Below are 24,379 nucleotides of genomic sequence, written 5' to 3'. Positions count from 1 at the left end.
AAATAATTGTGTTTTTTTAAACAGTGGCCTTGTGTTGTTGTTATTAAACCTTTCTGACGCACACACACACACACATATATATATATATATATATATATATATATATATATATATATATATATATATATATATATATATATAGTGCGCCACGGGAGCGCTATCTCGTGAGCCATTCGGCACCTTGGAGAGCCGCCCTGACAGCAGTGATGCTTTCAAAGAGAAGAGAGGATACATCCTCTGCATTACGTGGAATGGCATTCTTTCGCAGTTTTACTGAGTGATGAAAATTCACTGAAAATACCAGTGAGGTTTAAAGCCGTTCCACATCGAGTACGGATCGTTGTCTGAGACATTTGCACGGTCGCAATGCAGATTTGAACTGGTCTTCCAGTTTCGCCACCGGCAACCCAACCAAGTGCTGACGATGAAAGGATGAGAAGACCCAAACCTCATTTGGAATACGTCACACGGAAAGGTGAGAAGGGACGACCCATGAAATCAGGGTGTGAACAACTGCCGACACCAGGCCCATCCTCATGGGGGTTGTCAGGGTCACAGCCACGCTGAGGAGAAGGGTAACGCAACGGTGACAAAGTACCCTAGGACATGCAGGATAGACAACCCTGGACATGGTCAGGGGTCTTCACTAATGCCAGTAATCACGGTGTGACACATTTCTCCAGTCTCTACACGCACAAAAAAGCCAGGTAATCAGACAGCGAGTTAGCTTAAAAAAAAAATGCAAATTGACGGTTTTTGGTTTCACAACAACAGAGTAAATAGGGGCAAGTCATTGTATCCCGCTGAGCTGCGATGGACTCCACTCGATGAGGAAGCAATTTCCCCCTCAAAGCAAGTTGAACAGAATTGATTCCATCCCGTCCTCTGCGAGAGCGCAGCTTCAAAGAGAATGTTTCTCTAAGGCCTCGGAACCGGTGTCATCTTACTGAAGCAAATCAAATCCCCCCGTGTTGTGTGTGTAATCCAATGAACGTGCAGTTCACCCGCTCCTCTAAAAAGACAATTAGTTTGTTCAATTAAATCCTCCGGGCATGTTTGGATAAGTCCAATTTCCCACTAAAGCTAACGATTAATCACATTGATTAGCACTGGGTTCATAAATAGCATTTTTCATCCTTTTCCCCCACTTTTGGTCGTGCGCAGTGATTTACATCCACAAATGGCATTTGTCTTTATTGATTCGACTCATTATGCAGGCTGACTAAACTCAAATGCCAATGCACAATGCGTAGGTGTAACTTTACTTGCTCAATATGAACATTTTAGCGTGTCTTTTTGTTACATGTCAGATGTTTACATGTCATATCTGCACTGCAGGAGTGCTCATGTCAGTTCAATTCAAATCAGTGTATTTTGTACAGCCACATACCATCCCTCTCTCAAGACAACACATCAGGAAAAACTCCCCAAAAAGAAAGAAACCTCCAGGAGAGCAACAGAGAATGGACAGAAGCAAAAGATGTCATGTGACCAGAATGAACAACTCACATCTGTCAGGCGGGACGAGTGTCCCCGCAAAGATCGACATGAAGCGCAAGACATGGGACCCCAAGAAGATCACACGTACTTACCCTGCGGCCGCTGTGTGTTCAGGGCTACGGTGGTTTCACAGGCATGCAGAGAGTCTCTGTGCTGCACACATTCAAAGTCATGCAAACATAAATTCATACACAATTTTTCTAAATAGACTTACATACAATAGACTTAGATATAGAGACTAATGAAATTGGGACAAAAGCAAGTTCTTCAGAGACAACAGCTCCGTTTCCAGCAGCAGGGACGTTCCATTTCTTTCATTTTTTCATCTTTTTTTTCTCTTTTTGGTTTTTCTTTATTTGTGTTAGAGATCTAAGAAAACATTCAATGAATGTAATCTTCGCAGATTTTTTTTTCCCCTTGGTTTGAGATGAATACAATTCTCTTTCAATACACACTGGAATAAAAGCTGAATATCGGTTCCAACCTTTTGTATTTATGGAGTAGCAATGGCATCTGTGTTTTCTGATGTCAGCAGATTGAAGGACCTGAATGGCAGGAAGGAGAACTATCTTTGCTGAAAAATATTCTGGAAGTTTGATGTGTCCATTAGCCGAAGCTTTTGGATGTTTCTTATTCACTTATTGAGAACCTCTCAGGAATAGCTGTGATGCTCAGCTCTGTCAGCGTGAAGAGACGGCAGCCATTCATTCAGTTAGTTGAATCCAGTTTTCGCCTGCAGGTACTAAGAATCCATTAGCCCCCTCCACCAGCCACTGTGCGTCGAGCACTATGCATACAATGGTGCTTTGTAGTGATGGAACAAAACCTGCAGGTCATTGAAAGAATCTATTATGCCAAGCATGCATGCTCAGTGATGCGCATCACCTGTGGCGCTCTGCTTATGGCTGTCTGAGGGAGGAATATTAGTTATTGACGAGTGATAAAGTATCTCAGGGTTGCATGTTTAATTTGATGCACTTTCATGCACTGACGACAACAACAGGAGCATTTTATTGTTGAGATGTGCACATGTACACACTTCTGCACATCGAGTTGGATGCAAACACTCGGCAGCCTAAATTATGAATGTGTTGTTGTCTGTATGGTTGTTATTGAGTAAAAGTTTTTAAAGGACCGAAGAAATAAAACTCTTGTTTTCAGCCTGACTGCAGCACATTGTTCAGGATCTCCAATGTGTTCCCACGCGGCTTCATCGAGTGCTGAACATTTATCAAAGCTTTTGAAACGCACTTAAAACCCTGCAGTTAAAACTAAACCAAATCACCAAAAGTGAAGAGTCTTTCACATGGCAATCACTTTGAAGTTGTTTATATGCAGATACAAAGACAGACAGAAAGTCACACATGCATGAACAGTTTAATACTACGGACCATCCTGAGATGACTCACACCGGCTGTGATGGCAAATCAAGGTCAGTCAAGAGCTGAAATGTGGGTGGACGGGAGGGTGGGGGTTGGGTGTGTGTGTGGGGGGGGGGGGGGGGCCGATGGCTCCTTTCCTTCTTTCTGACTCGGCTGCATCTTGCACAGCAAAGCTGTTGAGTTGACAAGAGCTGTCAACACACATAAACCCCTGGAAACATACTCAACACCTCCTCTGAGGTATAGTTCCTGCTACAGTAGGTGTCTCCAGGACCACATTTTGCCACAATGACACACACACACACACACACACACACACACACACATTAAAGAAATACCAGCGTCGCTGTCACGGCTGGTAACAGGATACATCCACACTCAAGCTCCCGCATGCAGCCGAACACACATCCAGACACACTCTCATCACCTATTCAGGCATGAAGTAGTGAACCTGAAGCTGTCGACTGAGCACACACACACACACACACACACACACATACAGCCTTTGCATGAAATCAACCCTCGCACATTTGCACTGAGCTCACTGCGCAGCTTATTAATTCATCTGCCAATACACGTCTGCGCGTGGAAAGTAATTACCAGGAAGTCTGAACATGTACAAGCGACCACCTATGGTAATTTACACCTGCCTGTACACGTTCACTTCCTTTAGCTGCATCTAATTAGAAGACTTAAATTAGCAGTGTAGCCTGCTTCCAGGATTAGCGCCAACCCTCCAGTTTTTATCAAAGCTAAAAGGCTTAGATAGACTTGAATATCCGTTTGTTGTGATCCTTCATATGCTGCTAGCATCACCACAGCACGCAAAGAATGAGCACGAATGAATAGCATTATCTTCCCCATATAGAGACATCGATATGCAGCCTCAGGCACGAGGCAAAAGAGCCAATCAAGATGCAGCGGGCAGGTGTACAACATGAACCCCCCAGATAACAAGATAACAATGCATGATGGGAAACAGATGTGCTTGCAATTGTTCAATTAGGCACCTATCCTTTGATAGGTACGGCCCCTAAATGTCTCCAACATGCTCGGCCATAACTATCTGCAGAGCGGGACCCAATGAGACATGCATACAACAGGACAAGAAAGGGGAACCAAAAATAAAAAAAAGGATAAAAGACAAAGAAGCAGAGCTGAAACGCCGTGGCACCAGAGGGATGCGCCGGTGTAATTTATCAGCGTCTGAAGGCCGGCGCAGACACATTTACTCACTGTGTCACGGAGAAACATATTTCTCCCCGGCCCGCGGAAATCAGCTCATATCAGAGGCTTTCCGCTGTAACGGAGAGTTTCCCTCGGCAGCGTATTAAGATTGTGTCCCTGTCTGCCAGACCGTCCATGATTAGGGCATTTTTCAATGTTAAGTTCCATTATTGATGCACACGCTGTGGAGGATAGTGAATACGGGGGAGAACGCTGCGGGACCATACCATTCCTTGGCGTTCCTCTCTGACGTGCTTTATGAAACAGGCGTAAAAATGACATGCATTCTATTCCTCATGTCATGAAGACGACATCACGGAGAGGCACAGAGACACACCAACATGGCTGATGGGCTTACTTACTGCTGGGCAATGGAGATCTAACAAGTTCCATTTGACTTAAATTATGCAATTTACATTTGCTGTGGTCAGTGGAAGCAGAAAGAGCTGAAAGAACAAAGAGAACAGCTGGCAACATTATAGTCCTGCATAGCCAGCCCTATCTCAACAGCATCGTGTCAGAGCAGCAGAAAGGTCTGGCTTCACACATCCATCAATCTGGTAGAGAGGGAATAACTGCTCTGGCTTGTTTGACTTGCCTTTAAACAATCCCAATTGTCTTGGGGTAGCGCTCAACTTACGCTGCAGCCACGCTGCCCTCGCGCAGATCACGAAAGAGGAGGAGAATGCCGGCTGAAATCATAGAAGGTATGAAATATGAATCTATTTCTTTACAAAGTCACCCACAGTTCTATGTGGGTTCTGATGAACGCTTGAGCACCCATAGCAGACTATTTGTACGGGCATATGTTTGACCTATAAAAGCCTTTGTTCGAACAGATGTCATAAAACATGGAACTGCCTTCCTGCAAACATTATTAGCCATGTAAGGGTAAACAGGGACGGGCCTTTGGAAATGACCCATCATGTCTACCTCAACAACCAATCAAAGGAGTGTATACCGCTTGAGATCGCCCAGCAGCTGGGACACGATGAAGATGGCCGAGTACCTGGCATTGCTAACATTACATCTTGCTCACAGAATGTTTGGCTTCGCAGCACATTGGGGTTTGATTACTTTACATATTGTGTAGTTAACTTTATCCTGTTAAACATTGTCTGGCTGGCTGGATTTCTGGAGACGCCGGCTCTATTTAGGAGCCTCTTTGACAAAGACAATGTGAATAGTTCACGCTGAAACCGGTTCTCGTGGTTCTCATTGTTCTCGTGGTTCTCATGCGAAAATCCGCTTGCAGATTTTCCGCATTCCATAAGCGTGAGTGGTGAGAAACGTGCTGCCTGGTTACTGTGACACCGGTGGTCAAGCATCGCCACGCGAGAGGCTTCTCTGTTATTTCTGCTGCGATGATTATGAATATGAACTCAACACATTGTTCAGATAATAGCCATTTGTTTCCATTATCTAGTAACGCAACATCTCGGACTGTAAAAAGCTAAATTTACAAGCAGAACTTACATTGCACCCAGGTCTTGTAATTACTGTCCATTCTCAAGCACCACTATTACATTCCAACTCTCTTAAGTGACTCATTATTCATACTGTGTGTGTGTGTGTGTGTGTGTGTGTGTGTGTGTGTGTGTGTGTGTGTGTGTGTGATTGCACTTGTTGTGGAATCACTTCAATTTCACAAATGTACGTGGCCTTGTGTTGGACTGCTGTTGTGACACAAATTCATAATCTACAACGCTTAATCATACAGGACAGCAGGTTCAGGTGCAACAGATATAAAATTGAAAGTACTCCATAAATAATAATAATGCATTGTTGCTGATGTCACTGATTGTAGTTAGCCACCCCAATAGATAGATGGCTGACTACTGTATCTATTGATGTCTAGCCTTACCACATTATCCATTGTGGTCCCAGACCCGAGGGGCTCTGAAGGGCCCAGGTTCACTGTGTATCAATCTGTGTTGAGTGATTTGTTTAAAAGAGGTTTGGTAATCTGCGCCACTAAAGCTCTGTGTAAACCATAATGATAGAAGCCTCAGGTGGCTCCTGCATTAATTAATCCTGAGGCCCCATGTAGTCATCTAATCTGATTTTATTACCTTCATTTCCCCTCACATGGTGGATATACTGTACCTGACTGCATTAATGTTTCATCCAATTAATCGCACAGCAAACTTGGGCATGTGGAGAAGGAGCTGCTTTATATGACTGTGGGCGGAATCTAATAATAATGCTGCTAACTGCTGTGTGTGTTATGCCTAATGGTAAATTAAAGCCATCTGAGGTCAATTTGTGATTTTGGAATACATTAAAATAATGCAAAAGCAGTAGTTATTAATTTTTTTGTGTCTAGCGGCGGCGATGGAAGACAAAGCGTGATCACCCGTCCTTCCCGGTCTGTACCAGGGATCAGGCCTGCAGGCTAACAGGAGATAATGCTACGCTAGTTAACATTAGCTGCAAGCGGCCAGTGGGCGGGACAGTCCGGCTTGGCTCAATATGCTTCATTCAGTGACAATATGATTTGTTTCAGCTCAATTTAGTGAGAATGAATATGGGGAGAGGTTCCATAATAACTTAACATTCAAATAAAAGTTTGTCAAATCCAGTATTTTAATGAGAAACTTAGATTTCGATTTTTACTGTGGTATTGAATTGGGTATCGTGAACTGTTTCCCTTTCTCGTGGTACATTTCTGGAATCATGACGTCTCTGTTCTGTTTAAACATGCAGAGGTAGAGCAACATCAGCGCGCATTGGACGTCTTGTATGCGCTGACTTGACAGATTTCCGTCCAACCGCCGCTCTTCTTTCGTTTCTTTCCGCTCTCTCTGTTCTGGAGTGGGCTGGGAAACCAAAACAAAGATCTTAAGGACGCTAAAACGCCCGGTAAGTCTGAGGAAACATGTACACAGGAAACGTACAGATTCTGCTCGTTACTTGCATTAAATGTCTTTTCAAGATAAACGTCCAGTAAAATGTCATTGAAATATCTGCCGTTAGGCTAAATAAGTTAATGTTGACTTGGTTTCACACAGCAGTAGTCTCCTAGGTGGAAACAGAATATTTCACTCTTTTTACTACGACACTGCTCTGAGCGTTGAATCATGCAACATCTCCAGCAGTTCATGAAATAGTCACAAAATAGAATATATTATTTTATGGATAGGGAGGCAAAAGCAATATATTTTTATTTGCATTGTTTAGAACAGCTTATGACAACAATACATTTGGGGGTCGGTGTCGGCCTCGTGGCCGCCGACTGAACGCCACTATGTGACGAGATGGGAGGGAGACAGCAGGTCTCTATAGGAGTAATTACTGAGAGGCATTTGGTCAATTGTTTGAAGGCTAAAGGCAGAAAGTGGAAACACCAGAGGGCAAAAAGTAACCCATACCATATATTTGCTCTGGGGCCTCTTTGCAAAATGAATCCAGTCCTGCATCAATATTTCAAGATGTTATATTGGCGGTTGGGTCAATATTGCATTTAATTGTTGTTTGAGCAATGCTGCTGATCAGATGAGAAAACATACACATCCTATGTGTAAATGTGTATACAGTAGAGCTGCATCCCTGCTGTGTAAATTATTATTATCATTAACAATAATAATAATAATAATAATAATAGCCACATTTGTTGCATTACGTGTTTGTTTGGGACACTGTTTGGGGATTTACTATCACGTGCCACCCTCGTCAAAAAATGTCTGCGGTCGCCACCGGTTACCCATCATCACCGGTCATTTAGTGTGCACACACACAAACACACACACACAAACACACACACACACACACAAACACTCACACACACACACACACACACACACACACACACACACACACACACACACACGCCGCGCCAGGCACACGTACTGTGCATCTGTCAGACGCGCACCGAGAGCACGGAGAGTGAGAGCAGACCCTCCATCCCGCGCTGCAGAGTTGTAGAGGGGGCTCGCTTGGCGTCTCTCTCTCTCTCTCTCTCTCTCTCTCTCTCTCTCTCTCTCTCTCTCTCTCTCTCTCTCTCTCTCTCTCTCTCGTGGCTGTTTCGCCTCTCTTGGATAAGGAGGACCGTCTGTGTCGGAGTCCCAAGATGAACCAAACCGCCACCGTATCGCATCAAGTCAAATGCCAGTCCACGAAGACCATCAAGGTAAGCAGCTCTGCGCCGGTTCGGTCCCCGCTGGGAGGAACTTGTCGGCGTGTCCGGTGACTCCGCATCAGCAGCGGCTCCGCTCTGAACTTGTGCGGGTTATGCGCATTGACGCGCAGCACTTTGGAGATGGTTTTGGGGACATGTGTGTCAGCGTCCCCCATCATAAATCCCCACGAGGTTACCGTCTGAACCCCCTCTCTCCCCCCTTTGGTGGTTCCACCTGCTCCCTCTGGCCGGGTTGGATGCGGGCTCAGCTCCTGCGTCCAGCCGGAGCGTGTTGGATAAAGAGCACACACTTGGCGCAGTGGCAACATTTCATTCACATCACGTCGCGCTCCTTATAATTATATTATCTGTCGGGGCTGAGGAGGAATTAAAGAGGCTCTCCTCCTCTCTGGCCGCTCTCTGGCTGCGGTGAGGACGAGAACACATGGAGACAAGAGTGTGCATCGGGTGGCGCATCAGTTGCTCAACTTTGCCGTGCGCATAGTCTCGGGAGATCTCCTGATATCTAGACCTGCTTTTAGAACATGAGCCCATATTGTGAAAGTGGCTGCAAGCAGGCGCGTGTTTGTTTGTTAATGATTTGATGGATGATGACGTGAGAGGACAATGAGAGGACAGGTAACGCAGTCATTAGCGCCGTCGTGTTTTTTGTGTTCCGAGTCACGATCGAGGCAGCATCCGCATTGTCTCCACTCCATCTCAGCACTCAAGGCTGCATGGGGCTGAAGAAGTGGGGTCTGGGTCGTGCGTGTGCGCGTGACTCAACAATCAGACTCACACATGTTTTTTTTAAGACAAGGCTGTATGTTTAGAAATAGTGGAGTTCAATGTTACACTGGTTCATGAGATACATAAGGCCTTTTTATTTTGATATGTGTTCTTTCACTATTCGAGCATTGTGCGTGAGCATGTGTTCTCCTCCTGAGTCCTCATCAGCAGCCTCTGCTGCTCCTCCTGACCCCGGCATTAAGCCAGGTCTCCATCTGCCATGTCTTGGTCTGGTGATGCTCACCATCAGGGCGACAATGGGACACAGCGGGAGGCTCAGAAAATGAGGCTGTGGGCGTCACACTGCACGTGTTGAATTGCGGGATGCTTCTCAGAAATCACACATTTCCTCCATGTTGAAATTTTCACTCTTTGTGAAAGATCAAACAAGCAAATTGATTCATATTTATTGTCCTTTTTTAGATTCTCATTCTGGATGAATACGCTTCATTTCCTCACAGTGTCTCGTCTGCGTAGCTTTGGTTCAGTTCCTGGAGGAGCTCTGGGAACATCGACGCAACCTGTTCTCACTCTCAAACCCGTCACAGACTGATGCTGGGTCAGCCTTAGCGTCAGCGTGAGACGCGCAGGCCGAACACAGGCCTTTATGAAGTTATCATATGTTACTTGTTCTGACTGTTGCTTCGTCACATGGATGCATTTCAATTGTGTCTCCAGCTTGAATGAGGATCCTAATCGACTTTCCATTGGCATTCTTTTTGTGCTGAGCAGAAAAAAAGAAAACAACAATTGGTGTCCCGACACAAACAACAGATTGCATTTTGTGACTATGAGCGTCCTTGAGACTGGGGTGCAACGTTGACGTTGCCGCAAACGTCCAAATCCAAACTCAAAGCTCCATTCAATGCAATATAAAGTTTGGGCAACTTTGGCCTTCAGACTATTATACGATAAAACTTGCAAATCAAAAACGTTGAATCAGCTTCTAACTTACGGACAAGCCAACAAGACATGAGACAAGGAAACTCCTTATTGCTCTCAAATCAAGAGCAGCTCTTCCTCTGAGGGTGGAGGTGTTTTTGTGGTCAGATAGTATCACTATTTATATTTAGAGCAATGTTTTCCTAAAATGCATTTAAAACCTACACGGTACGAAAAACGATTTATACAGTAAGGAAAATGTGAGAATAAAGTAATAAATAAAGAATAATGCTGTGAAATCAAGAACTAAAAGTGTAACTGAAACTTAAACAAATGCTTTTGTTCCCTACACTTTTTCAAGTGAACCTAAAAACAAAGTAAAGTTATGTTGGAAGTTTATTTTGAAAAGACACGGGATGCATGAAACGAGCAGAAACTGACACGTCCAAGAGCTGCTGCTCGAGGGGACGCTAGCTGTGTGAATCACAAGTTTCATCACAATGCAATATTATATTGATTCCTTACAATATGATATTAACTGATATATTAGTTAATATGAAAGTCTGCCATGATACAATTTCAATTTGATTAAATTTAGAGGCCTTTGAGGCAATATCATAAGTCTATATGACACAATCAGTTACACTCACATCAACTAAACTTTGATTTGTCAACTTCATTCCTGGGCTCTGGAGGAAGGAGGTGCTCGGACAGAAAGTGAGAATTTCAAATAAAGATCTTACTCACTTTGCATCTATGATATTTGATCGTTGCTCATTGAATCTCGACCCAGAGCTCTGTATCGTTACACCGCTGGTACCTGGAGCGCCATAGCTGCAACCTTGTGATCAGAAGGGATGTGAATCACCATAAACCAGAGTATAGAAACCTGGAAATAATCAGTGATAATCTGCTTTGCATTTGGAACATTTCTAATGCACCACAAAGTAAGATAAAGCAGGAAGTCGGTAAACTGAAGAAATGGCCCCGCTCAGTGAATAAAACCCAAGCGGTTCTAAAGCTGCATTATCCCGGAAAAGTAGGCTCTGAATGAAAAGTATTTTCAGTATTTTCATCAGAACTGTGTGTGTTGTTCGGTCACTGTCAATTAAATCTGGTCAAACCGCACACGCGTCATCAGTGTCTGATTCAAACGTTGCTCCACTCTGATTGGTGCACAGAAGCAGGCGGCATCACCAACCCAACGTGTCCAGTCACGCCTTTCACTGCCGTCAGTTTGGTTTGCATTACCAGGGGCAACGCGGCAGGGATGTGGGGGTCATGTGAGGGTTTGTGACCGCTTTCCACCAGTGAGGATCAATGAATGGCAATTAGAGAAGGCAGCTGATTGGCTTGATGGCCGGTGGACGGGAAGCAGACTTGGCAGAACCGACAGGTGATTAGTGGACTTTGAATTGGTGTCACGCAGATCGAAGGCTTTAATGTCCTGTTAGCACTCGAGAGTGGGTTGGAAAGGGAAGCTTGACACGTACGTGTCTGTCATGACGTTTGTCTTTCAAACGACAGAGAAAGAGGAAGTGGACCAGAGCGGTTGTTTCCCGGGTTAAATACAGACACATGGCCATGTCAAAGGACAAGCTATTCTGCACATAAACATTCTGAAAGATACACATGCAGCGTCTGAGCACTGGAAAACGATATTCCAATGTGCCTTACAGTGACTATAAAGTTGAATCACATTACAGCCTCATATCCTGTTGCCTTGAGGGTTGCTTGTGTAACTTTCTAAGTCTGTGTGCCCTTTTCTCTTTCCCGGCCTGTCTTTGCACTATTCGTAAAAAGCTAACCGGCGGCTCGCTGCATTCGACATCGACATAAGACCTCCCCAAATGTATAACAACGGCGAGCCGACACCGAGGCACTGCTGCAGCTCGCCGCGCCGCACTTTGCCTTCAGCTCACAGCCGACATGTGTGGGAAATCAGCGAATCAAGCGGGGATCATAGTCAGGATTAAGTACTTCAAAACTCCTGTGTCAAAAAAAAGCTTTAATCCTTCCATGTCTGACCGCCGTCCGGTGCTGAGGTCTTAAACGGCTCGCTGTTATCCTCTTAAATGCCCCCTCCTCTTCATATCATAGCTGTGTCCTTGTTCCGCGAGCCAAGATAAGAAATCCAATTAGGACGCGGCAGCAGAAGTGTTGTTGGCCTGAGGTCCGGGGGTCTAGCCTGAGTTTAACTCAACCCGGGCTCATGTCCTCTGTGTCAGGTCCACCCACATGCAGATTACAGCTGTGTCCTAGGAGACGCTGTTATGGACGCCATCATATTGTAGTAAATAAATGTAGTCGTTGGGACCAGTACTGGAAGAATGTCAAGGTTCTTGAGAGGCATAAGATCCCGTGTGATTCAACATGAACTGCTTTATTACCTTATGCGTGCTTCTTTTTGTCATGGTGTTGTACTGCTGTGGAAACATCTCAATCAAACAACTGTACTTAGTCGAGTGTCTCGCCAAAAAAAGACATTTTGCAAGATCGTCTTCAGAACACATCGTCCATGTGACGTAACGAGTACGTTGATCGCCAAAGTGTCGGCTCCTTTGACGTTTCTACTCAGCGCCCCTCGTCACGAGAGGCTGTGACGCGAGGTCGTGACTAGAGGTCGTGGGCGGAGGCCGTGATATGCTGGGCGGTTGTGTCAGAGAGGCAGCAGCAGTTCTCCCGCTGTGCTGCCACATTGTGGCTGTACAGCGAGCGTGCGCAGCGGGGTTCTCGGCAGGAATTTATTCTGAAGTGTGACTTATGTGTGATTTATGTAAGTGCAAAGGACTGAACCTCCTTTTTTTTTTCTTCAGTTTTTTTTGGAAATACCAATTTTAGGATCCTGTTTCAAGATGACAGGAGAAAGTACATCTGAGCGTGCGGCTGTATCTGACACCCACTACCTTCAAGACATTTATAGTCACATCATCGCTTTTACGGTTCTTGAGTGACAAAAAGCCCGCGGCTGAAAATTACAGTGACATGAAGTCTTTCAGCAGCGGGCACAACAGTGTCTATCATGAAGCCACATGTTATTCTTGATAAAATCTCGACCCCAGGAGGAAACAAAAGTATAGTTTCTGCACCAGGGGCGACAAACATACACTTCTGTGTCTAACACACTGTGAATGCATATTTCAGCTCCGTGCGTACAGTTACAACCGTCTGTTGTATCAGGCTCACACATTTGGACTGATCCCTCATCTGTACGGTGACGTGTTCCCCAGCTTCCCTTCAAATGAACTGCCTGGAGCTGACATTGGGAGACAGTTTGTTGTCTCAGTGCACTGAACAGAGGAGCCTATTGATTTAGCATTTCTCTTCCATCACACACAATGGGTAGTTAAGACAAGTCTGAAAATTCATGCAGCAGAACCAGAGATATTATTGAATGCTTTTGTTATGTCATAAACTGGCCCCTAGGTCGCAGTGTATTGATAATGAAAACATCATTTATAAAGCAGAAAAACGTGTTTTTACAAAGATATAAAAGCAGAAATAATTTAATTAAACACATAATACAGTTAAGAATGTGAGTAAAACATAATTGCACTAAAACAATACTAAAACAGTTCAAGATAATGTTATTCCCCTCTAGCAGCGATTCAGGAGCTTACAAGTACTATTAGACCGCGACTGGAGGATTTTAGCACTCAGCCTTGGATGGGGTTAGCATGTCGGATGTACACACAATTCTCCTTGTGCAAACTTAAAGAATTGGTGATTTGGACACTCCCACATAGACATGTTCATGGATTTCCCTGGAACACGCCCACACTGTGTTTAAAAGTCACTTTCTAGTCTCCATACATGTATTTGAGTTTACGGCTGTTGACGCCACATTGTCAGATTACGTAAATCTGTGCAGTCGATACATGATTCAATTCTACTTCTCACTAATGAGTGCCTGTTATACAGGAAGTAGTGAATGAGTGAAGTGAGGGAGGGAATTTGGACACGTTCAGCCACTTCCAAAGATAGCCATGAATAGAAGCACACAGACCCTTAATCAGCTGTTTGTACATCAGTACTTACTCCATCAGTCTTTAGAGCTTTCAAAGAATAACATGACAAAGAGGAAGCCATTACTTTGATTGTCTTGTGCCACCCACGAGGCCAGAGCAGAAGTCATCACACATGCCACTGGCTATTTATAGCATTCGTATTATCATTCATTCACGTATCTGCCTAACTATTATCATCATTATCAAACTTCAGAGAAGTGATCAGTGATTTAGTTTACGTCACTCAGCAGCCTTTACAGATTCTCTGAATGGTTTCAGGTTACAGCCGAGGACTCAGGTCACTGTTGGCTCTGTCAGCACCGTTATTGTTGTCGGCACTGTTAGCGCCGTTAGCTGCTAGCCACCGCCTCAGCCGTCGCTATGTTGAGACCCACGCAGGGGCGATAGTTAAAGGGTGACCAGAACAGAATTTGCAATGCCCTCTTCGTATTTGTCCTCCTTTTTGGAGTTGTACTGGGCCTAAAGAGCCGCGCAACCGTGCCAGCGTTTTTGAGATTGTAGAGTCACGGAGAAAAGCTGATATTGTGATCTTCGCAATAGAACATCTTTAATGTGACGTGTCGAGTCTTGGCCAAACAGCGTATACATGTCTACAGCATTTCTCAAAATGCAATCTTCGCTGTACTTGATGAGAAAATTCACAACTGAAAGTTGAAATTCTCTGAATACTGTTGTTGAGTCACAAAATAATCTTAGGATGTTTTCAGGCGAAAAGTTAGTTGTTTAAGCATGAAATCTGTGGTCGGTTTGTCAAAAATCAGCCGACGTAAAAAGATACGCCGATGAGTTGAGGTCCTGCTCGCCCCGTCAGCGCCGGGCCGTCAGCGCTCTGCCGCCCGCCGAGAGATACATGAGATATAATTAATTTATCTACGTTTTGAGGATCTAACAAGCATCTTTATTAGTTTATTATTTATTCACAGTAATGTTTCATCAGTTTGACTGAGGGAAAGGTTAAGATTCATAATTTAATGATTTCATTTATATGTGTATCATTATAAATATATAAGTATATTTAAAAAATACATGAAACAAATAATAATTGTTAATTATATATAAATAAAATTGCATATACATGTAAAATATGTACATATTAAAATTGGAAAATACATGTTAATGAATTGATAAAGCAGGGTATGCTCCAAGGAAATCTACCACAGTCAAAAGGGCTTACATGGACTTAATAAGGGTGAAGAAGCAACAATTATAACGATGAAGTTGAGCTCATGTTATTGATTGCTGTGTAGACGTAAAACACACACTGCATTCATAATCTGTGAAATTAGCCATCAAGCTAACTAAATTAGGTAAAAGATAGAATGTTGTGAATCTTTACTCATCACATACATGTAATTCAGACTTGAAAGACAAGGGTCTCATCAGGGGATTAGTTTCACGTCATGCCCTTTAGCTCGACGCCTTTTCTTGGCTAATTATTATCGTGAAGAGCAACTTCAGTGAGATAGCTTTGATGAGAGCTAATTGCATCCCAGTTTATCAATATTTGCAGGTTGAGTTAATGGTGAGTCTTATCTGAAAAATTGACAACTATGTTTATGACTTACACTGCATTGCATGGACTCGTCTGTCATGGAGTCCATGAAAACCGCCCGTTCTCAAAATAGAGATTTTTTTTTTTTTATTTAGTCGTCGCAGATATATTCGGTGTTGGAACACCGACGTGCTTTCATCCAGCTCAAAGTCAGCCTTACTTCAGATGGAGTACTCTGACAAGTTCTTATGCCGCGGTTGAAGTGGAAGTCACTCAGATTTTGAAAGATAAGTAATGAGGACGACGCAGATCTACAATCAAACTCTTCCCTGAGCCGGTGGGGGGGGGAACAAAAAAGTCTTGGATTTAAATTTTGACTGTCACGTCTGCCTATGAAGCATCAGTGAGGTCGCTAAACGGTTTAATGCGCCACTTGTCCATCTTTAAAAGTGTTTGCCTTCAAACTCGAAAAGCCAAATCACAACCGAAAAGCCACGTACTCAACAGCTCCGGCGACGTTGGCTCGATTGCTGCTTATTGCTCAGCATTGCGTGATGTGTTTGTGAGAAAGAAGATGGAAAAATACAAAACGATGAAGAATATCCATAAAGGCAAACAGCGATAAAACGTCCTGTCTGGATAAAGACAAATATTGAATTGCGAAACATCTCGGCTTTCATTTATATTTCACATTGTATGTTTGTACACAGCAGCTTGCTCAGATACACTTTCCCTCATACTTTTATTTTTTTCCTCCTTTTGCTTTAAGGGAGGCCAGGAGTGTTTGCAATCTCTCTGCCGGCACGCAGCAGCGATAGCTCTCATCTCCGTAACTCAACGCACTGGATGCCGGACAACTCGGCCCCGGCAGGTTATTGAACCTGCGAGGCGTTCCCCTGTTCCCAAGATCTATCACATAAACACTCTTTAAAAACTGCCCGGGACGGCCTGGCTCTGCCAGTGATAGATTGCGGGAATCAGCCTCATAAGAATGATTGCATTGGCTCTCCGGTCGCTGGGTCTATAAATTATATGGCTCTGCCAGCTGATCTCAATGCATCCTCCCATCTGAGTACAGCGCTCCTTCCCGGGCCTCGCTGAGGAATGCGTTATAGATGCTTCGCTAATTAGTTTTGTGCTGAGACGTGTCTGCCACTCATTTGCATGAGAGCACTGCCTCTAGAGAAGGCTTATAAAGAACAATGCAGCGCGGTATAACCTGCCATTTGTCAAGCCATGCATGTTCGACTGGCACTCATGGGTCTTTTAGACGTCCCACTTTTAAGATATGAAAGAGACAGAATACAAATTGGTTCTGGTGTGAGGGAAAAAGAAGCAAACAGACGCTCACAAGGTAGAAAGGGTTTTTTTTTCTGCATTTTACCAAAGGGGCTCAAAAGACTGATGATAAAAAAAAAAATCTCTCTTTTGAAAACACAATCAGGAAGATTGACGAGTTCGTTCACATTCTGCTGAGTTTGTCTCGTCTTGTTTTGACTCCGCGGCGGCGTCTTGAGAGAGCCACGCAGGAAAAAGACACCATTTAGATGCAATTTGGCGAGTTCATTAAAATACAATGCAGGGAAGTAAAGTCTTAATTCATCGCTGTTATGAACACTTTGTAAGAAGTCTGATGAAGTATGCCGTGTGAAAGTCATGAGAGATTATGCCGGAGCCGAATGGGCTTCAGAGCCCGCTGTGCAGTGAAATTAATAAGGGTGAATGGATCACAGAGTGCTGCTAGAATGCACAGAGTCCTGAGGAGCAGAATAAGATAGCGAGCAGAGTCCTCACTGTGCTCCGGATGAAGTAAGGTTGGTAATCAGCGAGACTGACAGGAGGGATGTAGCGCAACAGTTCAGTGATCAGGGTGCACTCAAGTGTGACAAGCGACAAATCTGGACATTTCTAAACTCGAGTTTAATTCTTGTTTGATGCTTTATATCATACTTCATATGCATTGGACTTTATGTCCCACAGGTGTTGTTTGTATTTGTTGTTGTTTACTTTGTGTTTGTCTTTCATGCTGTTTCCATATGGACATGCCATATGTCTTTGTATTATCCGGCTGTCCTGATTGAAGAAAAAAAGACTGCCTTCTGTTTGAAGGTATATATTTGAAGTTGGTTTGTTTGAGGTACTTCTCCATAGTCAGTGTATTACCTATAGTTACATTGTACTACTTGCAGTCTGTAAAAACAGACTGGAGTACCATCCGGAGAGCAGTAATGTATTTTAGACACTTAAAAAAATCTATATCAGTTAAAGTGTTTGCTATCTACGATGTTTCGTCTCCCTTACCTTGCCGTCAAACTGACCTTTCCAATGTGGATCCAAAGCCGCTATCTACAGTCTGCTCTCTTCAAAGGACTTCTTTGTTCAGTGAGGTAAAGTTATTGCTTTTTGTCAGAGTTGCCGGTCTACCAATCGATCAGGTTAGTTAGTGTTATTGTGCGACTTTGATGTTTTACAGTGTCGGTTCAGTTTCACCAAAGTCAGCAGAAAACCAGCTTTCCGTGGGGTCTCAGGTGAATCCTGAACTGAAATATACTGAACAGATGTCAGCAGTGGTTTAAGAATATAGCAGATGTTAGGAGATACATCTGATTGTTGACCAACTTCAAGAAAAGTGTTTCTTAGTTAGTTAAATCAGTTATCACACGAATAAACTAATATATTTTGTCTGTGAATAAAAGATTTTTGTGCAGGGATAGATTGGGCAAACATCATGACAGCGTCGTTGTCTGCTGTGAAAAGGGGTGTATTAGTGAATGAGGAGTACAAGTATTGTGTTGACCATCAGACAAACAGCACTGATCACACAACCTTCTCAAGGGCGGCAGAAGGGAGAGGATGAGGAGGACAGCGTGGATAATGTCGGCTCTACAGCAGCTGAGGAAGACTTCACGTCAGCTCCGGGTCAGCTTTGCTCGACGTCAACGATGTTCACGTTTTACTGTGCCGTTATCTTTGTGGAACAGCTGGCAGGCCGGATTGGAGGAGAACTTGGTGAAGTGAGGGCACGGCCCGGTGAAGCCTCATGCGGTGAGGACGGAGCGCAACCTGCAGCCTCAGCTCCACATATTTCATGTCGACACAATGGATTTCAGTGAGATTTGACACTTCAGAGAATGTGCTGCTGCAACGCTGCCGCCACAATAGCTGAGGTAGTAGTCCCGCATCACTATTTTCCAAAGCTAAAACACTGTTATCTTAGTTATTCATGTAATCCCTTTTCAAGATAAATGTAAATATAGACAGTAATATCAAGGAGCCTTTTGTCGTAGATGTCAGGCATGCTAAAGAACCATTCTTTGTTTCACTGTTTTGATTGAATTATGTTGGAGGGAGAACATGGAAACAACCTGCATTATTATGAGCACATTAGCTTGGCAGCCTCGCCTCGGTTCCCATAACAAAAACACTGAACCCCCTGATGAGTGAGAACAGAATTTGAATGTTTTTATTCTAATCAGCATCAGCAGACTAAACGCTAAGTGTGTTTGGGGTGAACTATAACTACTGCAGGGCTCCACAGTAGTAAAGGTGGCCATTGGCAACCATTTTGAGAGATCTAGCGTCTCACCATGTGTTAGATCCCTTGTTTTTAGCATCATCTAGCTCATTGTTTTGGTTTTAGGGCTCTCAACTTCACTGGTTTGCTTCAGTCTCACCACTCTCATCCACCTTGTCTACAGCAGGCAGCCGTTTATGGTGAAAAAGCCGTAATGAACTGATGTAGCTACAGACAGAATTAGCAACTTGCTCGTCAACAAATATTTAGCAATTCAAATGATAGCTATTTTCCTGAGGACGAGATTAAAAGAAGAATAAATATACATATACATTAACATGAATTAAAATGAATGAATGTTGACTTTCAGGAACAATGATCTCCTGGGTGAAAGTCCTGTGTTTGTTTGACCGAACCAGCACACCAACCTCCTCTTTCTACTGACTTTTTCAGAATATCATTTCATATTTGTGATACGTCAAAAACAGCCAAACTCTGCAACACAATATGTTTGCCTGAGCATGTAATTCACACTGCAGTTGTGTTGTATGGGAATGTCATTTTAAGAAGATATCTGAATGATGATTACCTGCGCACTTATGGTTTGTCTGATGGCTGAATCAACTGCTTTGGAGTCATGTAGATGAATTTGGAGCGACAGAAACAAGTTAAATGTGGCCACTGGCTTTGACTTCAGTGAGCAGACATGTATCATAGCACGTTTAACGCAGTGCCACAGCAGCATTAGCCACAGCAGCATTAGCCACTCTCTCCAGTTTCCATATACTGTGTCTGTATGTCTATATTGGTGGCTAGTTGTAGCCAGACTACGACTATAAAGCTTGAAACCATCTGTTCCACAGCCTGCCAGCAGTCTGGCCAGCGGCTCCCTGCCTCAACAGTGCCAAGTGTTTTTAAGTTTAAAAGCTAAGGCAGACATTGGCACAGTGTGTATACATAAATCATTACACCCCTATTTGCCCCAAAAGTTGTTGGAGTCATGTTAAACATTTTTTTATTTAAGAGACTTAGAGTAAGAATATCTCCCTCTTTTTTTATCCAGTTGTTACAGTGTATCATCCACGGCACTTTAACCTTTTATAAGTACTCCACTTTCAATGCTCATTAATATTCCAACAGGAGCTAGGATCCTTAAATATTCAGTTTGAGCAGCGGCATTATGTAAATATCACATCCTATTCACAATAGCCAGGGTAAGCTCTCGCCTTCAAACACTGATGGAACACTTTACCGTACACCAACCTTCTATCACTTCCTCTTGTACGTCTCCTGCAGTACAGTACGCCCAAGCTCCGCTTTAATCATACTACCAAATATATACTCTTAATATTCATGCGTGGACAAGATCCATACTGCCATCACTATTTGCGAACAGCCAGAATACCGTGCGCATGTATCTGGACTTTCTGAGAGGAGGCAGTGGAGGATGAGTTGATCCAGAAGAGAGAAACCGGCATTAGCATGCGTTGAGTATGTGGTGATATCAGTGTTACTGCTGGCAACATGCCAGAGATTGTAGCCACCTCGGCTTTCCAATGACTGTCCTCTGCCGTTAAAAAACATTTAGGTTTAATTCAGCATGCTAGTTTGGGCCTAAAAGCCATTCTTTGACATTTGCATTTCCAGTTGTACTTTACTGAGCTACATGGGGTGGAACATGTTCTCTCTTTCTTATTTTTATATCCCTCTATCTAAAAACAGAGATGGGTTAAAATACAACACAAAGTGATTAAAAAAGATAAGACTGAGACCAATCTTAAATGTCAGGTGAGCCTTTAGGATGCGGCCCCCTCTTATCGATCACATCTAGAAGCCCCACAGCTTGCTGCAGATCAGTAATTGTCTGGGACAACTTCTAACATTCGATTGGTTTCTCTCTTTTTTTTGTTGTTTCATTTTCAGCAAAGTGTCTCCCTCTTTCCAAGAACACACCGGGCTCTGTTGGCCTGAACGTGGGCACATATTGGGAGCACAGGCTCCTGGTCACATGGGTGTGACGAGCTCATTTCTGCAGTTTCGGTGACCAGTGATGGTACCGCGTTCCCTATACGTACAAACATGCACACCAATCAAACATCGCTGCTGCTGTGTTGCTGTTGGCAGATCACATCGCTTTTTATCCGCCTCAAGCTTTTTTTTTGATGTGTCAAGGCATTACGGCAATGCAGAAGGAAAGTAAGCAAGGAGAGAGACAGTCAGACTCAAAGCAGTGTAAATAAGTGATGGACACATCTGATGTCTTTTCTCGTCTGTCCGGTGGAAAGGGAGATTCAGTGGACGCCACATGCTACCTGTCCGTCATCATGTTTTCACTTCCTCTGTTTCCATTGCACTTCCACCTCAACCAGGTGTACAACTTTTATTTTTTCTGTTAAAAAAAAAAGCGGAAATGTTTCAGAGTGAAAATTGAAACTGTAAAATGGGTGAATGGAATTGTATATTCACTAAACTAATCCATGCTTACAATACAGGCCATCTTCCCAATGAGGAAGTCCCACAGTGAGTTGACGAACAAACCTTAGCGTAGGGTTTGAGGACTTTGGAGCGGTCTGGACTAGTGATGACTGATGTCCTCATCCAGTGAAACAATCAGAACACACACTCACAGAGGAGCTGACACACACCTCCCAAACCCCAACAAGGTGCCATGCTGACCTGCCCGTCAAGCAAACACAGTGGGGTTCACAACTGATTGATTTCACGCTGGTATCAGATCGGCACCCGCTGTTACCCAAAGCCCAGGTATCGGTCTTGCTATCCCTAGTGGAAGTCCTGTGTGCTTTGATCCAGCTCGACATCCTCCCTATGTGGCACTGTGCCGACTTATCTGAAACCTATTTGTGATCCGTCAAAAACAAAACTCAATCCCCAACAAAATACTTTTCCCCTGAAATGTAACTCGCAGTGCAGTTCTGCAGTACGGGAGCGAGGCTGGTTCATTGCAATATTCTTTGCGTAATATTAGTCCAATTTTATCCAAGCTTGTGGGATGAAATGAATCTGCATGTTATTCATCCATCTGTCTGTTTTCCTGACCTCCCTCGGTTTGACGGTCCGAGAGCTGCTGGACAAAGTAGAGCAGACGACCTGCAGCCGAAGCTGACGTGGTCCTCTCCTCTCTCTGCGGAGCTGTGTGGGAGGCGGCCTTGCTCCGCTCCGCTCTCTACTTCAAAACCGCAGACCTGATCTGTCGACGATACCCAGCGTCTACTGGAAGGATGCTCCTCGAAACAGAATATGAAATGAACGGTGTCCCCGGCGGTCGTTGAAACAAAGAGGCTTTCAGACATCCAAATCGCTCAGAACCAAGGACAGTTCCTCCTGCAAAGACATTCAGAGAGAGAGAGAGAGAGAGAGAGAGAGAGAGAGAGAGAGAGAGAGAGAGAGAGGTTGATTGTTCACCTTGGAATTATTATATGAAACCCGGCCAATAACAGTGAGTTTGAAATCTACTGCACTGCCTCAAGAGACAAGTGAGAGAAGTTTTTGATCAGGAGCAGATAAAATCATGGCTGATATATAAACAGGTTTTTAAAAGGACTGGTTGGAATGTAATTTATAAAAATAGAAATACACTATTTATAGATTTGTTTTCCTCCACTTTAATTGTAATGTCTAAATTACAGATTGCTTACACACAACCAGGACACATTCAGAGGCTGGGTGATGGACCTGCTAGGTTCAACTTTCAGTGGAATGAATGTGAACACTTTTCAATCATTTGGCAGTTTAATGGAAGCCGTTTGACAACAATGTTACGTTTGCCTCAGATTTACAACCTGATAAGAGAGCTGGACTTCCAGAGCTTCCAGGCACCTGCATGCAGAATACATTTAGAGCATCTTGCGCGGCCCCTGACTGGATATTCACTGAAGAAAATAGGCTGGACTGTGAAATGAATGTATTCCTCATTGCCTCCGCTGTGGCCTGAAGCTCCCAGAAGAACTCTGGGGAGAGAGAGAGAGAGAGAGAGAGAGAGAGAGAGAGAGAGAGAGAGAGAGAGAGAGGAGTTATTGCCTGAGTGTGTTATGTGTTGTGTGTGTGCTGCGTGCATTTGTATGTGTAAAGTGTTGTGCCGATGTGCCGAAGGAGGAAGCCTAAGCTCATCTCTGTAACGTGGGGGGGGGGGGGGGGGGCAGAAGTGTCAAAACATTAATGAACGGTTGTGTGTTCCTCTCCGGTGAGGCGACAGAGCTACAGTAATGGGAGACGCTCTCAATGAGTGGCTACAAGAGGAGAAGCGTGCAGACACACACACACACGCACACACACACACACACACACACACACACACACACACACACACACACTGCAGTGGAGCTGCTTGAAAATCGAGTTAAAGAAGAGAGCCTCTGGCCCCTGTTGGCCAGCAGAGGAAGGGACCGCGCACTGGACTCGTTCTGTTGGACTAGATTTGGTTATTTTGTTCCTCAGGGAATTGAACCCTCAGTTTTCCCTTTATCTATCTTTTTAAACATAATTACAACATGATAAAGCAAGGCATGCTGTATAACGTTATTTTCAGACGAAGTCAACGATCCACTGCATCAATGTGTGAAGTACTAACCTTAGAGATGTTTATGAAACCATTGATGAGGTTCAACGGGTAGATTATTATAATCTTTACATATTTGATGATTTGAAGCCATGCGGTTTCCAAATGATTTCATATTTTAATGGCATTTCCTCCAATACAAAAGCAACAGATATAAAGAATTTGCATACAATTATGTGTCATTTTCTCGAGGACATTGACACGAGCAACTCCTCTCGGCTGATTCTTTAGTTGTCTTCAACTGCAACTGCTACTGAGGCGACACGTGGCGCTTGAAGTCAACTCGGTGTCTCAGGTGTCTAAAAATAGCAACACCTTCAGGGTGGTGTTTGCTCAGTCCGACACATTGGTCTCGCCGGCCTGTATGGGATGTTCACCGCGCTTCAGACCTCCAGGTTGACATTCTAGGAGTCTCTATGTTTCTCTCTGTGGCTCTTTGTATGTTTTCTCCATCAAACTGTTTATCAGCACTTGATACTGACATCAAAAGAAAGCCACCCAAACGGAGGATCTCACTCGCGTCCGCCGCTGCCCTCAAACAAGAAAAATTCCCCTGAAAACGAGCCAGTTCACGGTGCAATAGGATTTAATGGCGGTAATAATCTGTAGCGGCTCAAACCCGACAGGTGATGCAATTTTCTGGGCTTTTGCTTTTCTTCTAATCTGGTTTAATAGGATGTGAAGCTTCAGTTGTGCTTTAATCCCAGTGAACAGGCCACGATCCTGTAGCGTGCCCAAAGCTCAACTTGATATGACAGGGTGCTCGGCAAATTATTTACTTGGAAAGAGATTATTCTGCGCTCTGAAAGGTGATGTAAGTTTAGCCGAGGATTGTTTCGGGCGCTCTGCTCCGGGATGCGTTGGTGGCTGAC

General features: G+C 44.0%; 1 protein-coding gene across 1 annotated transcript in view; it reads left to right on the top strand.

The window, feature by feature from the left end:
• Positions 1–8,129: 8,129 nt before the first annotated feature.
• The window catches only part of LOC137783345 (inactive dipeptidyl peptidase 10-like), a 178,335-nt gene continuing 162,085 nt past the window's right edge, over positions 8,130–24,379 (top strand). Inside the window, exon 1 of the mRNA XM_068573213.1 lies at positions 8,130–8,238. Coding sequence (XP_068429314.1) covers positions 8,179–8,238 — 60 coding nt within the window. The 5' untranslated portion in view covers positions 8,130–8,178. The remainder of the gene's footprint in view (positions 8,239–24,379) is intronic.

Source organism: Clinocottus analis, unplaced genomic scaffold, assembly GCF_023055335.1.
Source record: "Clinocottus analis isolate CAN_PGR_092001 unplaced genomic scaffold, fCliAna1.0.p SCAF_12, whole genome shotgun sequence".
NCBI classification, from domain to species: Eukaryota; Metazoa; Chordata; class Actinopteri; order Perciformes; family Cottidae; genus Clinocottus; species Clinocottus analis.
The sequence above is the reverse complement of the archived record's forward strand: the minus strand, read 5'-3'. Positions and strand labels throughout refer to the sequence as shown.